Source organism: Pan troglodytes, chromosome 3, assembly GCF_028858775.2.
Source record: "Pan troglodytes isolate AG18354 chromosome 3, NHGRI_mPanTro3-v2.0_pri, whole genome shotgun sequence".
In the NCBI taxonomy this organism is placed as follows: domain Eukaryota; kingdom Metazoa; phylum Chordata; class Mammalia; order Primates; family Hominidae; genus Pan; species Pan troglodytes.
In genome coordinates this window covers 45,272,272-45,289,450 of record NC_072401.2, presented here as the reverse complement: position 1 = coordinate 45,289,450, position 17,179 = coordinate 45,272,272, and the positions used below count along the sequence as shown (strand labels likewise).

Here is a 17,179-nt window from a genome sequence, read left to right as displayed (position 1 = left end):
AGATTCACTTGCCTTTCTTATAAAAATAGATAGAATGATACACCCTTCTCATGGCTATCATGGGAGTTATGTAAGATAATACATACAAAGATACATTAAGCACTAAATTGTATATTCATTGCTGCTTTACTATTATTTTTATCTTTATTCTTATTGTAGATTTTTGAGGCTGGAAAGACACTTGAGTGATAAAGCCATCACTGACACAAATACATCTCTATATTATTTTCAAAGATATCCAGAGGAGAAACTCTAGACCTTCTTACAGTACGTATTTCAACATTGTTAAGTATGATATAATATTTATCAAAATTTTCCATGGTGCAGTTTGGAACAAAAAGTTCAACTGCACTAGAGATCAACAGACTGGTATAATCTGTTGATTAGTTAGTTTACTTTCTCAGAAAACATTTATTGAGTGTCCAGGGAATGTCAGGCTGTGTGCTGGGAGCTGGGCATGCAAAGACGAAGCATCTCTGTCCTTCAAAAGACCACAGTCGACTGGAATTATTAGAGTCCTAAGTAACTATGACTTAATCTCTTAAGACTTCAGTCTAACAATGGTAGTATATACAGGCTAATATAAAAGGGATTGACTAACACTGCCAGGAATGGCATTAAAAAGGATAAGGAATTAAAATAAAAAGGGAAAGATCACCTGGAAGATACATAGGAGGTTAGGCCATATGGTACAGTATTTTTGAAGAAACACAGATTCCAAAAATGCTGACTCCTGACGAGCCACAATAATAATGGCTAACCTTGAATTACTGTTTACTATATAAGAGGCATAAGGCTAATAAGCACTTTACATACATCATCTCACCTATTCCTTAAGTCAACCCCATGACTTCATTTGTAAAATGATCCTTATTTCACAAATGAAGCAACTGAGGTTCATCACTTACATACCCTGCTTTAGGTCAGACAGCTGGCTAAGTGGCTTACAAAGTGTGTATGCTCAATGACTTATGAAAATAGTCTCACATTTTATTTTCTTGGCAGTGATGACCCAGTGAAGTGTTACAAACAAAAAGTAAAAGAGCTAGATTTCAGAAAATTAGCTGGCGGTAATACAGATCATAAATTAAATATACAGAGCCAGAAGGAAAGGGTAACTGGGAAACTAACCCCCCAAACCACACGAGAGATGGGGCCGGAACTAATGCAGTAGCAGGGTGATGAAGAGAAAGCTTCAAGACTATCCCTGGCAAGATGTGGCCCCTTTCTACATACCCAACATACCATTTCTTGTCTCAAATACTCTAAACCTTTTGTTCTATTCATCTACGATTATTTCTTAACACTTATGTTACCATACATTTAATGTTCAGTTTAAACATCTGCTATGTCTCAAAGTTTACTGAACTCCTCATCTTTCCTTCTACCCTCACTTTCAAAATGTTTAACTCTCACATTTCTATTTTCAATAGCACTATATATGCCCCATTATTAAATATTATGGTACTACCTTTTTCTGCTTCATCTCTTACATCTACACATTGAGTCAGGACCATGTTTTGGTCATCTCTGTGTATCGCTGCTACCAGCAGAAAATGGCACTCAAACAAGGTAGCTCCAAACATAACAATGAATTTGCTTTTTAAATGTATCTATTTCCAGATAGATTATTACTAGGTTTAGCTGGCCACTAAGCAAAGTGGTATGATGTTTCATTTTCATTTATTGTAGATAGATTTAAAGTATAACTTGGCATCTAAACTTGTAATTTTTTAAGTGATTAGGTTTTTATAGAAAATATGAATAAATGTAGAAAACTGTATTAAAAGTTAATATTACTTATATTAAATATCAATAGTAAATATTTAAATTATATAAAGTTTTAATAGCAAATAAACATATGCTATTCTAAACCAAATTTTGGTATAGTAACATACATACATTTACAGCTACCATCAACAGCAAACAGAATTGAGATTTTGTTACTCATCCAGTAGAGTCAGATACATGAAAACAATGGTCTGTCTACTCTGGGACCATTTGAAGATTACTTACAATAACCAACCCTCTCCATTTGCCTGAGACTGTGCAGTATCCTGAGATGCAGGCCTTCCTATCCTAAAACCTGGAAAATCCCAGGAACACCAGGACAGGTTGGTTACACTAATTCCCTGAGTTTAAAAAAAAAAAAAAAAAAAAAAAAAAAGAGGGCCAGGCACAGTGGCTCACGCCTGTAATCCCAGCACTTTGGGAGGCCAAGGCAGGTGGATCACCTGAGGTCAGGAGTTCGGGACCAGCCTGGCCAACATGGTGAAACCCCGTCTCTACCAAAAATACAAAAATTAGCTGGGTGTGGTGGCACGCGCCTGTAATCCCAGCTACTCGGGAGGCTGAGGCAAGAGAATCGCTTGAATCTGGGAGGCGGAGGTTGCAGTGAGCCGAGGTCGCACCATTGCACTCCACTCCAGGCTGGGTGACAGAGCAAGACTCCACCTCAAAAAAAGAAAGAAAAAAAAAGAGAGAAAAAACACAGCAAACAAATAAAAAGAAAACAGATCATTCCGAGGACAAAATTCAAAGAGATAATTACTTTGGGTTACTGACAGGTTTCAGGATATGGTTACCAAGACGTATGCACTGTATCTGCTGTGGCCAGTCACATGGTACAATTATGTTACAGTTAAGTAGGTCCATTATTACATGATGAGAGTGTTTGAAAGTCCACTGTAACTTAGACAACAGACATTCCCAAGATTGGTACTGACTTTGGTAGGTAATTATACTCTGGATTTTAGAAGGCTGAATTAATCTCTTTCATCCCCAAAACATGAAAGGCCAAAAATCAGGTATCCAAATAGCTCATTAATGAGCACATGCAACATATTTCATGACAGATAATTACAGCTGATTTGGAGGAAATAAAAAGCAATCTCCAGAATAAATCAAATGAGAAGAAAATATATATTATCCTAAAAATGTCAATGTTTCCTTATTTCCCATTAAAATTTAAAACTATTTTCCATGTCATTTGTTCTTTATAAGCTGAGTGACCTTAGATAAAGAGTGATTTTTTTATTTTTCCTGAGCGAGAGTTTCCCTAACATCAGTGACAAAAGTGCTGGGCTGGGCCTGATGGACCCAGAGCTCCTGAGCTACTTGCCACCAGCCAGAAATAGTCCATCTGTTTGCCCAGAATGCTCTACAAATGGTATCATTAAAATAATTTTTTTTTTAGAGACAGGGTCTCACTCTGTCACCCAGGCTGGAGTGGTGTGATTATGGCTCACTGCAGCCTCAACCTCCCAGGCTCAAGCAATCCTCTTGCCTCAGCCTCTGAACAGCTGGGACTTCAGGTGCAGGCCACCATGCTCAGCTAATTTTTTTTTTTTTTTAAAGAGATTGGGGTCTCTATGTTGCCCAGACTGGTCTCGAATTTCCGGGCTCAAGCAATCTTCCCACCTTGACCTCTCAAAGTGCTGCAATTACAGGTGTGAGCCTCTGAGCCCAGCCACAAATGGTTATGTCCTATGTGTGTTACAACATATCGAGATGGAAAACACTGCTCTAAGCCATGCGTTTCCTTATGAGTAAAATGCATTGAACATCAAACTCCTCGCAGAGATGTTATGAGAAGCATGAAATAATGTTTTTAAAAAGTTAGAAGAATACAAATGATTATCATAGTATCTCATTTGGATATAATGATGAATTTAATAATAAAATCACAAGAGAGGCTATAAAATAAAGACGCTGAGTTATCAAACATGAAAACTAAGAACTTACCTGACCAGAGGAAGCTAACAAATTAATTGTCGTTAGAAGCATCCAGCCTCTACTGGCTTCTTCACTCTGATTGATCTCCAGGAACTGAACTATGGCCCGACTTGCAGCCTCTATAAAACCAAAGGGAAAGCCATTAAGTGGGGGAAAAGTCACATATAAAGAGGTTCTTCTTTAAAACCTACCAAGGAAATGAAAATTTACTAAGCACATAATTATATCAGCACTATTACATATAGAAAAACTTTAAAAATAGCAATGTTTTAATGGTATTCATAAACCTTTATATCATTAATACAGAAATGTAAAAGCCAACCTATATATTTCAGGGAAAGTTATGACAGGAGCTAATCAAAAAGTCATGGAAGAGGTGAAATTTTACCTAAAACTACCTGGAAAACAAGCACATGTTTGTCCAGGAAGTAGGAGTGATTAAGGGTGCAGAGAAAATAAGAGCACAGCAATAAAACAAGAGTGGCTAGAGGAATGAGCCTGACACATACAGATCAAGACAAAGAACTGTGATAACACTTTCTTAACATTATAGAAGAGCACTGTTGAGAAGTGCAGTCTAATACCAACAGTAGTGATTTAAAAAATAGAGATGCCTAATTATGAAGGAGGGTAAGCTACTGGCTGTATTTGATTTTCTGGGCAAGAGGGAGCAAATGCAGTTTCTTGAGCAAAGGAGATGATGAAAGGATTATGCTAAGACTATTAATCTAGTAGTAATGTGTATGACAGACTGGAAGGCTAAGGAGAATGGTGAGAGGGAAATAAGAGGTTTCCTAAGTAATACACAGAGGAATAACTTGAGCAGCTGAGAGTAGGAAGAGAGAAACGTGAAATACATAAGACAGCCAATCACAGAACTGCAGACTTGGAAGAATCTTCAAAAGTAAATTTAGTTGATTATATTTCTTATTAGAGAGAAGAGTAAATGGAGAAGTCTCTAAATATGTATCTAATTTCATCAGCATGGTTTGCCAATTTTTATAGTAACATATGATAGGAGTTAAAATTGTCAGAAAAGAAGTCCAATTTGGCAGGGCATGGTGGCTCACACCTGTAATCCCAGCACTTTGGGAGGCCAAGGCGGGCAGATCACCTGAGGTCAGGAGTTCGAGACCAGCCTGGCCAACATGGAGAAACCCCATCTCTACTAAAAATACAAAAATCAGGCGGGTGTGGTGTCATGAGCCTGTAATCCCAGCTACTTGGGAGGCTGAGGCAGGAGAATCACTTGTACCCAGGAGGTGGAGGTTGCTGTGAGCCAAGATCACGCCACTGCACTCCAGCCTGGGCAACAGAGTGAGACTCTGTCTCAAAAAAAAAAAGAAGTAAGTCTAATTTGTTCACTAGGAACTAACTGGGTAAAAACTAACATATACTTGGTGGCTCACGCCACCAAGGTCAGGAGATCGAGGCCATCTTGGCCACTAACACAGTGAAACCCCGTCTCTACTAAAAATACAAAAAATTAGCTGAGTGTGGTGGTGGGCACCTGTAGTCCCAGCTACTTGGGAGACTGAGGCAGGAGAATTACTTGAACCCAGAGGCGGAGGGTGCAGTGAGCAGAGATCACACCACTGCACTCCAGCCTAGGCAACAGAGCGAGACTCTGTCTCAAAAACAAAACAAAACAAAAAACTAATGTATACTTAACACACTTCATAAAGAAGTAGAAAGTAGAAAATAAGATTTAGGTTATCTTAGATGTATTTTTTCTTCAATTTAACATAAAATAAAAGTGTTTTATTAGATAACTGAATACAAGACTTACACATGATTCTGGGCTGGGCAAAGTTTCATCTTTGTAAACTTCCATTTGAGGGAACATTTTAGCACGAATATTTTAAAAACAGATTCTTTTTATTGAGTCTTAACTATATATCAAGCATTGTGTTAAGTACTTGTGGGTTTAACTCATTTAACCTTTACAAGAACCCTGTGAGTTATTTTCTACTAATATATCCCTTACAATAGTATAAGTTGAGAAATGCAGAAGATAAGTAATTTGCCTACAATCACATAGCTAGTCAGTGAAAGAGATCTGGATAGGGCTGAGGTTGAATGATACAGGGAGATTCCAAACTCCATCGACAAAACAAACTATCTTTACATAACAAATATATTTTACTATTTTGTAAAGAATAGCATAACAGTATCACTGTAAAAAAAATAACTTTTATTTTCACCTACCAATTTCAATATGTGTCATTAAGAATATTTCAAAGGCATCTCCCACTTTTTATTTTATTATTTTTCTGAGACAAGGTCTCACTCTATTGTCCAGGCTGGAGTGCACGATCACGGCTTACTGCAGTCTCAATCTCCTCAACTCAAGCAATCCCTCCGCCTCAGTCCCCCATGTAGCTGGGACTAACAGTATGCACCACCATGCCTGGCTAATAAAAACAAAATTTTTTTGTAGAGACAGAGTATCGCTGTGTTGCCCAGGCTGGTCTCAAACTCCTGAATTCAAGTGATCCTCCTGTCTTGGTTTCCCAAACTACTGGGATTACTTGTACCTGGGTGTGAGCTACTGTGCCCAGCCTCACGTTTTATTTTAAATGAGGTAAGCAGCTCATTTTAAAAGTATATAGCATTTAGTGCTATCTTAAAAAATTATGTATATTAGCAAGGAATTTTAAATAAAACCTCCATAAATCAAACGGTTTCTTAAAACTTTGGGTAAAAAATGCCCACTACTAGTCAGAAACATACTGGATCTTTTAATTTCAATAATATTTAACAAATTCAAATATAAATGATTTAACTTAAGTTTTTAAGAGTTAATGAAAGAATATATTAATATTAACCTATCTTTAGAGTTGTCAATCATTTGATTCAAGCTTTATCTTTCACACTGCATTTCAATACATATAGTTAGAATGAAAAACACAGAAATGAAGTTCATAAAGCCCAGGATTTCATTAAATAAGTAAAGAATGCAGACAATCTTAAATGCAATTTCTCAGCCTACACTGAGAGTAAACAAACGAATTCAATTAGCATTCAGAACAACCAGAATGCAAAACATGTTAATAAGTGAAATACAAGTTTTCCTTTGCAAAGTCCATTTAAAGCGTATGCCATTTTCAAATTTATGCTTCACAATGATGGTGAGTCACATTAATGGTATTATTACACTTATTTAATTAATGAAGACACGAAGCCCTAAACACCCTTGCCCCCTCCAAAAAAAAATTCCACAAGTTAGTCAGAAAAACAATATTAGAACTCACAGCTTCCATGCTTCTTTTCATTTGACAATATATAACCACATCTTGGGAATGAAATTACCTGAAGGTGTTGTGGCTTTGAAATCCTTGGGGGACAGCAGGGCACACTGTTTTTCTGTTTAAAAAAAAAGGCTGGGTTGTCTAAGTAGGGATTCACTAAATTCCACTAATCCCACCACAAGAGTACTGGGGTCAACATCATCCAGTCTCTCCATTGCTGGATTGCTGCCCATATTGGGGATTGCACTACTAGGTTTAACAGTGGCACCTAGCATGTAGAAAAACATTAATAATAAACTAAAGATACTACTTTATGCAGGTAGGAATTTTCTGCTTTGCTGATATAAATTGACCATGTGCCCTTAAACTTAAGCAGAATTAGAACTGGCTGAGCTAACTAGAAGAGATGGGGAAAAATCTTAAGATACACCCTCTATACAATCTGGCCACAACATTATGTTTTTGTCAAATTAACTGAGTCACTACTTACTTCCAGCAAAAGCCACATGGAGGCAAAGGACCAAGAAAGAATTAAGGGAGACAAGGAGACTGTGACTTGACCTAAACGTATAACAAATCATCCATGTATCCATTTTGCAACTTGATATTCCCTAAAAGGTTTCCATTTTCACAAACTTCAGATAGATGTAAACAACAGAACTGCATATAAGCTTGTTTCCTACTGAGATATCTACAGCCCATATCTCAAGTAATCTGATAAAAAAAGGCTGTGTCTGTGGGTGCTGATTAGGTAACACCCAAAATAACAAGTCTTCCATAGCAAATTCAGAGGGATACTGGAAGAATAATCTTGTTCTGGTGAACAACAAACACAGCCAACCTTCAAAGGAATAATAAAAGGTTCACTTCACCTGTTTTTTTGTAGAAAAAGTGTGTGAATGTAAATTAAGACAAAATTCTTTTCAATGATAACCTCCTATAAAATAAAAGGTTATATGAGCTATCTAAAGTAGTCCAATTTACAGAAGAAGAAAGCAGAATGGTGGTTGATGGCCAGGGGCTGAGGAGAGGGGGAAATGAGGAGGTGCTGTTCAATGGGTATAGTTTCAGTCATGTAAGACACAAAAAGCTCTAGAGATCTGCTGTACAGCACGGTATGTATAGTTAACAGTCTGTACTGCACACTTAAAAATTGGTTAAGAGGGTAGATCCCATATTAAGTGTTTTTTTAAGCACAATAAAAATAAGTAAATAAAAAATAAAGATGAAATATTAAGAGTTGGATGATTTAGGATATACTTAGGCCCTGAAAAATCTAGAACTTTTTACTAGAAAAATCAATAGGTCACAAAGTCTCCATGAATGTATTTTTGATAACAACACTGACCAAAAGAATCTTCCAATGTTCTAAACTAAAAACGAAAGAAAAAAAACAAGGATTCCCATAGCCAGGGTAAGGCTAACTGAGGAGACACTCCAGAATTATGTTCTTCTCTCCTAAAAATCAGGAAGGCTGGCCCTTCTAACTCTACTCCGATTCTCAAAGCATTTAAAAAAAAAAAAAGGCAGAGAAATCCTATGTCCAAAATCAGTAAAAATTTAGGTGCTAGTAATACACGGGTGAACACAACAGACAATAAAATTAAATAAGTAAATAAAATACTTTCAGATGATAACAAAGCTATGAAGGTTAACAAACAATGTGACTGAATAGATACTAATGGGTGTGGGGACACAGGATAGAAGACCTATTTGAGATACGGTACTTAGGAAAGATCTTTCATGAGGAAGTAACACACAAAATAAATTGAATATCATAGGATTCAAAGGTTAATGAATTTCACAAGCTTAAAACTAAAAATTATGTGAAATTACACAATATAAAAAAAATGTATCTTAAAAAATCCCTAGTTAATAAGATGTCATCAATGAGGAAAAGTGGATGAAGGGCACATGATCCTAGCTACTATTTTTGAAATTTCCTAAGAGTCTACGATTATTTTAAACTTAAAAGTTAAAAAAAATACTTGGGTAATTCTTACTGTAATTAACAATGAGACATCTTCTACTTGATTTAAGACATCTTTCATTACATCTAAAAAATTGCCCTGTGGATGTAAAATCATAAAGGGAGTTAGGAAAACAAATCTCCAGTGTAGCAAAATATCTTTCTACAAACATGCAGATTAGGTATTTAAAAATATAGTAACAGAGGCAAGTATAAATAAGTTTTAGGAATTTTTTCCTAATCTAGTATGTCATTCAAGAAAGAATGGGGATACCTAATTTCATCAGCGTGGGTATTTCCTCACAGTACTGTGAAAATGGATGAATACATCCATTAAAATGCTTGTAAAAGGATTTTTAAAAGGTATAAACTTTTAAGAACAAGAACAGAATAAGTGAAAGCAATGAAATTTTGGATATTAAAATAGCAGAGAGATTCACGGTTACTGATTAGCAAACCCTAGAATCTTGAAGTAATTCTGGAAAAGCAATCAAACTACCAAAGAACCCCTGAGAGGCTCAGGAATTGGTGGCACAACGCACCTTTGGAAGCAGAAGTAAATAAGGAACTACACAGAGAAGGACTGGTGGAAAATATGTTCAAGAGCAGTTAGACCCAAGGTCCCTAATACTATGTGGGCCCTAGACCAGAGGTTTGTTTGTTCACTGAAAAGAGTAAGAGAGGGAGTATGGATTGAGGGGCACAAGGCACCATGTGGACATACAAAGGTAAAATAAAAGCTTATATACTAAACCTTGAGGTCCCCAAACCTTTCCCCTACTTTGCTTCCAAAATGCTGAGTCAGGCATATATCTTCCAAGCAGAGACTGGACAATTCTCTGAGCACCTGCTTGGTTTAGGAAAAAGATCACCAAAAAAACAGCCTAGCAAGATCATCTTATGTTGCAGCCCACAGCTGCAAGCTTCACACACAATTAAAAAGCTTTTTAATGCTCCATTCTTATGTAAGAGCAGATGATCAAGGGTGAGACATGTACGGACATTCTCTAACATAAAAGACAAAGACAAAAACAAATTGATAAAAAAAAAACCTTTTTATTAAACCTGAAAGAAACAGATTATTTATGGAGACAAAAATCTGAAAGAAAAACAAGAAACCGCCGGGCGCAGTGGCTCACGCCTGTAATCCCAGCACTTTGGGAGGCTGAGGCGGGCGGATCATGAGGTCAGGAGATCGAGACCATCCTGGCTAACACGGTGAAACCCCGTCTCTACTAAAAAAAAAAAAAAAAAAAATTAGCCGGGCGTGGTGGCACATGCCTGTAGTCCCAGCTACCCAGGAGGCTGAGGCAGGAGAATCGATTGAACCCAGGAGGTGGAGGTTGCAGTGAGCTGAGATCGCGCCACTGCACTCCAGCCTGGGGGCCAGAGTGAGACTCCGTCTCAAAACAAAAACAAAAACAAAAACCCCAGAAAGATGAGAAGAAAATGCAGCCCCAAAATAATAGAAAGCAGTTAAGAAAGAACACTTAGAAATGAAAAATATTTTTTAAAATGAGAAAAATATAATGTCACAAATGAAAAAAAAAAACTCTATAGAAGACAGATGATAAAATTGAGGAGTTCTCTTAGCAAGTAGTCAAAACACAAAGATAGAAAATGAGAAGAAAGATAAGAAAATGAGAGGAACAGTCTAAGAGGTCATCTAACTAGAAGGAGAAAACAGAGAAGGATATCATTAAACAATTCATGAAACTTTGCCGAAATTAAAGGATATGAATAACCAGACTGAAAGAGTTCAATGAGTACCCAGCACATGTATAAAAATAGGTCTACCACAAGTCATGTTATTATGAAATTTTAGAAAAGCAGGGACAAAGAGAGGATCCTAAAAGCTTCTAGAAAAAAAAAAAATAGGTCACAGAGGAAAAAAAAATCAAGAATCTACGTAGCTTTCGATTTCTCAATAACAATGTAAGAGCCTAAATTATAAAAGAAAATTTTTTAAATTCTGAGACAAAATGATTTCCCACACATAACCTGATACTTACTTAAAGGATGACTGATAATAATGCAAGCTGCAAGATTTTCCAAAATGACCCTGAGTGCTCATCCTGGGCTGCATGGAAGGACAGAGCTAAGACACCCACCACTGACCATCTCAACCCATGGTCAACTTTCCCAAGCAATTGGTAGCTTCTAATCTCTGCTAAGAGGACCTCGTGGATTACACAGCTAGCATTCTCAAACAACTCCTATAAATATCTAACAAGTATTCAATGGCCTAAGTCATAGGCAGTTTAACTGTCTCTTTACTAACAAGATTACTCTTGAGCTTGTCCTTTAGGAATGGAGAACAATGGGGGATGGAGAGGAGGAGACAGAAGTATCTCTCCATTTAAAGGTAAACCACAGCTGCGTATTCAGCACATCTCCCCAGCACATGTATCTGTGAGATCACGAGAGTCGTAGATATGTGTCTTCTTGTCTCTTATTGACCCTTGGTTTTGTATTAAATACATTTCCTTTTCTATAATAATCATGCTGTATGATGTAGTGGAATTTGTTCTAAGTCCTGGCAGCTGAAAGGTTGTCAGGCTAAAGGTATCACTTTACTTACTGAAAAGAAAAGAACCCATTTTTCACAGCAATAGTCAAAAAATGTTTAACTCATGGTATGTCTAAAACAACAAGCAGAACAAAACCCTGATAACTCCCCTGTATCGTTTTTTATAAAGCTGCTGGAAAATATGCTTTACCAAAATTAGGAATTAAGGGATTCAGGAAACAGAATCCACCCCCAAAAAACGAAAAGGCATCCCAGGACAATGTGAATAGTGATGTTAAAATGGCAGCTGTGCACTGGCCTAGAGAGCAACTACTACAGATGACACAGAGACCCCTAAGTAGCTTATGGTCTACTGGGAAGATCAAGACACATGCACAATGACCACCCAGGAGGTTGAGAAGAAAAACAGTAGTTCAGAACAGAAAAAAATTTTCTTTGCCTAAAGAAATCAAAAAGCATTTCATCAAGGAAGCATGACTTAATCATGCTGACATTTAGACATATTGAAATGAGGAAAGATTCTCCTTCCTCAGTGAAGCATTCTAAGTAAATGATTAAAATAAGAGTATACACGTTTGAAGACTACAGACAGCTGGATTTGGTTGAAATACAGAAAAGAAAACAAGCAATAGAGCAGGGTATGCTAAAAAAAAAAAAAAAAAGACCAGATGATAGCTTTGCCTTAAATTTCATGCTGAGGAATTTGTATTTTGTTCAAAGGGAAACAGAGTATTTTAAAGGGTTAGGGTGGAAGTGGTAGTGGTCCAGGCAGAGTAGCCTTGAGCAGAACTACTCGAGAGTTGAAGATGCTGAAACCAGGAAAAGAATGTGACTCTAAGAAAGGGAAAGGGAATGGGTAAATGAACTCAATGTGCTGAGAACAAGGTCTGTTTTCCATTTAATTTTAATGGGACTTTTACAGAACTGCTTGTTCATTCAAACAAATCAGTTTTTGCTGGCTACTGTAAAAATACCTGTGGATTTGTTTGATGCTCTCCTTCGAATTTCTGTCACCATTAGTCGTGAGACTTGTGTTGTGAACTGTAGAAGATCAGAAAATTTTTCTGTCATTGTATTTGGCGGAGCATTTCCAAAAACCTGTAGATAATAAAGGACATTGTTAATGAAGCACTGAAAAATTTTTCTTTTTATTTTGTGAATTTTGAAGTGTGGTATGACTTGAAAATCAAGTCCAGAAAAGTCTACCTACACAGTTACTTTGAATCTTAATATGTTGAAAATACAACTCTTTCAATAAATCACGTCTAGCCACATTTCCTTTTACATATAAATTTGTTGAAGAAATGATTAAATAAATGAAATCTAAGACCCATAGACATTATTGATAAAATTTGAATCAATCTCACGAAAAACATTAGAAATTATAACGTTTCTTTTTTTGGGGGGGGGACGGATTCTCACTCTGTCGCCTAGGCTGGAGTGCAGCGGCACGATTTTGGCTCACTGCAACCTCTGCCTCCTAGGTTCAAGCTATTCTTCTGCCTCAGCCTGCCAAGTAGCTGGGACTACAGGCGCATGCCATCACGCCTGGCTAATTTTTGTATTTTTAGTAGAGATGGGGTTTCACCATGTTGGCCTGGCTAGTCTTGAACTCCTGACCTCTGGTGATCCGCCTGCCTCAGCCTCCCAAAGTGCTGGGATTACAGGCGTGAGCCACCACATCCAGCCAACATTTTTCTGAGGAAAGCTAATTTGAGAATTTAGAGAAAATTATAAAGGATCTTTGATGGAGTACAAGCACACTGGATGGTGAAAAGCAGCTCTACTGCTAAATCCCAGGCTGACGTCAGAATTCACTAAACTCATTTCATGTCTCAGAATTTCTTCATTCTAATCACAATAATTTACAAAACAAGGCTGTTACCAAAAAAACTAGAAAAAAGAAAATAAATGGGAGGGTCATGAAACAAACTTGTTTTTACACAAATTTTAAAATAAATGAGCTTTAGAATAAATAATTCTTATTTTTAATTTTATTTATCTTTTTTGTTGTTTTGTTTTTTTTTTTTTGGAGAACTGGTTCTTGCTATATTGCCCAGACAGGTCTTGAACTCCTGGGCTCAAGCTATCCTCCTGCCTCTGCCTCCCTAAGTGCTGGGATTACAGGTGTGAGCCACTATACCCTGCCTAAAATAAATAATTTTTAAAAATAAATGGGTATGAGTTCAGCAAAGAGAATTTGAGAAAATGAAACCTGGACAGACCATCATAAGAAAAGAAATGGTATTTTAATGGGTATATAACTAGATATATCCTGAGGTATTATTTTAAAGAATATTCTTTATAGCTGAAAGGAAATTCTCTATATTCTAAGGCTATTATAGTATCTCTCCCTTTTAACAGTCATTACACAGTAATTTATATTATTACCTATTGAAATGTCACTACAAAAGGAGAAAAAATAATTTACTCAACTTCATATTCTCCCAAGCCAGCACTCTGCCTTTTATAGTAATGCTCCCTAAATATGGTTGTTTATTTATATGCTGACTGCCCTCACAATCAAATTCTAGAGAACATTCAGGGAGCACTGAAGGAGAACATGAGAACATAAACTAAAATTAAAAAGGAAAACAAAACAAACATGCAAATAAAAGACCCAGCTAGGGAGATGGACTGGAAAAGAAAACTAAATAAAAATCTAAGACCAGAAAGACCTCTATATTTTCCATGTATTGGTTACAAATTTTGGCTCAAAGATACGGAAGAGAAAACCTGATCAATCACATCATTCACAATGCCCTTAGCATGAAAAAATATATATATTTAAGGAAGTAGTTCTATTCCTCATATTACACTAGTCCCCCCTTATCTGTGAGAGGTAAGTTCTAAGACCCCACTGGATGCCTGAAACCACGGATAGTACCAAACCCCGTAAACACCGTATTTTTTACTATAATACATACCTGTGATAAAGTTTAAGTAATAAATTAGGCACAGTAAGAGACTGGCAACAATAACTAATAATAAAGTAAAAAAATTGTAATAATATGCTATTCACAATTTCACAAATACAAGATTCCTTCTTATTATAGATCTCAAAAACCTCAGCACACAGTTTTTGGTCTTTCCTTATTAAGTCAAGAACTTTTACCTTTTCACTTAAAGGAAGGACTTCTCTCTGGCATACACAAGTGGCCAACCCCATAACTTTTGCACTTTGGGGCCATTATTAAGGAAAATAGAGTTTCTTGAAAACAAGCAGCTTGATACCAGGACAATAGGTCTCATAACTGAGGCTGCTACTAAGTGACTATTGGGCAGGTGGCCCATAAATCATGGATACACTGGACAAAGGAATAATTCACATCCCGGGAGGGATGGAGCTGAATGGTGTCAGATTTCAAACTTATGAATTGTTTGTTTCTGTAATTTTCCACTTAATATTTTCAGACCACAGATGACCAAAACCATGAAAAGCAAAACCAGGAATAAGGAGGGATTACTGCATAATATAAACAATTCCTTCCAAAGATCCCAATAAAAGGATATAACAAACAATGTAATATCCTTCTAATAGAAAATGTGTTTCTTACATGTTTCTTATAACCTCCCTCAAATTAAGTTGAAAATGCTAAAACAATAAATAAATTCTACAAGGGTATCGTTTTTTCCAGACACCTAGTCTGTTCAATAGTTTGACAAATGAATAATTTGTAATAATCTCAAAATCTCAAAAAATAAACTGTACTTTTCAATACTTCCTCAACACATGTTTTTCCTGAGATTTTGATAAATGTTGTGTGCTTAGAATTAATCTATATTACTTGTTAAATAATCCATGTTACCTGTTAAATAACCCCCCCCCCTTTTTTTTTTGAGATAGGGTCTTACTCTGTCATTCAGGCTGGAGTGCAGTGGCACAATCATGGTTCACTGCTATCTCAACCTCCTGAGCTCAGGTGATCCTCCCACCTCAGCCTCCTGAGTAGCTATGACTACAGGTACCCGCCACCACACTCAGCTGATTTTTGTATTTTTTGTAGAGATAGGAATTTCGCCATGTTGTACAGGCTGGTCTTGAACTCCTGGGCTCAACTGATCTGTCCATGACGGCCTCCCAGAGTGCTGGGAATACAGGCATGAGCCACTGTGCCCGGCCAGAAACCTCTATTCTTTAACAAACTGAAGATTGATAAAAATTGAGAAACGTAATAATGACACATCTTTGAATAGCCATTCCACCTGTGCTCAGAGCCTTTTGTTATTGTTGTTGAGACAGAGTTTTTGTTCTTGTTGCCCAGGCTGGAGTGGTGCAATGGCACAATCTCGGCTCACTACAACCTCTGCCTCCTGGTTTCAAGTGATTCTCCTGCCTCAGCTTCCTGAGTAGCTGGGATTACAGGCACCCAACACCACACCCGGCTAATTTTTTTTGTATTTTTAGTAGAGATGGGGTTTCACCATGTTGGCCAGGCTGGTCTCGAACTCCTGGCCTCAGGTGATCTGCTCATCTCGGCCTCCCAAAGTGCTGGGATTACAGGCGTGAGCCAACTCTCCCGGCTGAGTACATGGTTTTTTAATGGAGGTGTTTATAATATTCCTATTACTCAGGGTGTATCAATGTATATTTTGCTCCTAAGAATTAGTATGAGGTATTTTATTGCTAATAGTTATTAGGACAACTAAACAGAACCAATAGCTCATTTCTTGAACAGTTGTTAAGGATATAATTATTCAACCAGTCTTCATGCTGGGTAAATAATATGTTGTCGAAAATGCCAGTAACTTTTTACACAAATCCTGATGTTTACTGCTTTATTTCCTCTAAGAAATGTTCTGACAAGATAAATAAAACTGGCTTGAATTTACCAACCCAAAATCAGTACTACAGAAAAAGACTATGTCATATTTGCTAATCTGAAATGAACAAGCATTGCTTCTTAAATAAGGTTTATTCTCTCACAAATATTTATTGACTTCCTAGTATATGTGCCAGGCAATGTTCGAAGGGTCCTGAATACAAAGGTAAATAAAACAAATATGATTCCTGTGCTCATGAAACACAGGACATTTTAGCACAGAAGACCAGTGGTAAATAAGTTGATTTTAAAATTAAAATTATTTAAAGATAGTATTATGAAGAAAGTAAAACAGGGTAGCTGAAAGAGAATGCCTGGGGTGGGAAGAAGGTTGTCAGGAAAGGTCTCTCTGAAAAAGCGACACTGGTGCCAAAGGATGACACTGACTAATGAGGAAAAGTTACAATCCAAAGAGACAAGGAAAGAGGGTTGCAGGCAGTGAGATCAGAGCTGTGCAAAGACCTCAAAGTGAGATTGATTCTGGGGTGTAGAGGAATGAAAATGAGGCTGATAAAGCTGGGGCATTTTGTATAAGAGGAAAAATGGTACAAGATAAGGTTGGAGGGATAGAAGAACTAAAGCATGAATCTGACATTGTAGGTAATACTGAATGGATAAGGTAGCAAAGAAAATAGTGTAGTTTTTGTGATTGACTTCAACAACTGAATCTAAAAATATTATGTATGTGTTCACTACTTTCAACAAGTAGTGGTATTTCTTGAAACTATACAATGCTTCCATCATTTACATAAATGTTTGCCAAAGAGGATGCAGCATGAAGCTGGGTGTCAGAAGGTGTAGATTCTACTTCTCACTCTCAGGGAGTACTGACTACTTGTCAAATTTTTCCAGTTCTAGGCCAGGTATGGTG

General features: G+C 36.9%; 1 protein-coding gene across 19 annotated transcripts in view; it reads right to left on the bottom strand.

Moving 5' to 3' along the window:
* WDFY3 (WD repeat and FYVE domain containing 3) overlaps window positions 1-17,179 on the bottom strand; it is a 296,268-nt gene that overhangs the window by 167,457 nt on the left and 111,632 nt on the right. For all 19 annotated transcript variants that reach the window (XR_002943524.3, XR_008547495.2, XR_010156549.1 and 16 more), the window contains 2 exons: window positions 12,460-12,583; window positions 3,745-3,854 (listed from right to left, as the gene is read on the bottom strand). Coding sequence is in view for 15 of the 19 variants with exons in the window: in XM_001151618.8 (XP_001151618.1) it covers window positions 3,745-3,854; window positions 12,460-12,583 (234 nt within the window). In the remaining 4 variants the exon portion in view is untranslated. The remainder of the gene's footprint in view (window positions 1-3,744; window positions 3,855-12,459; window positions 12,584-17,179) is intronic.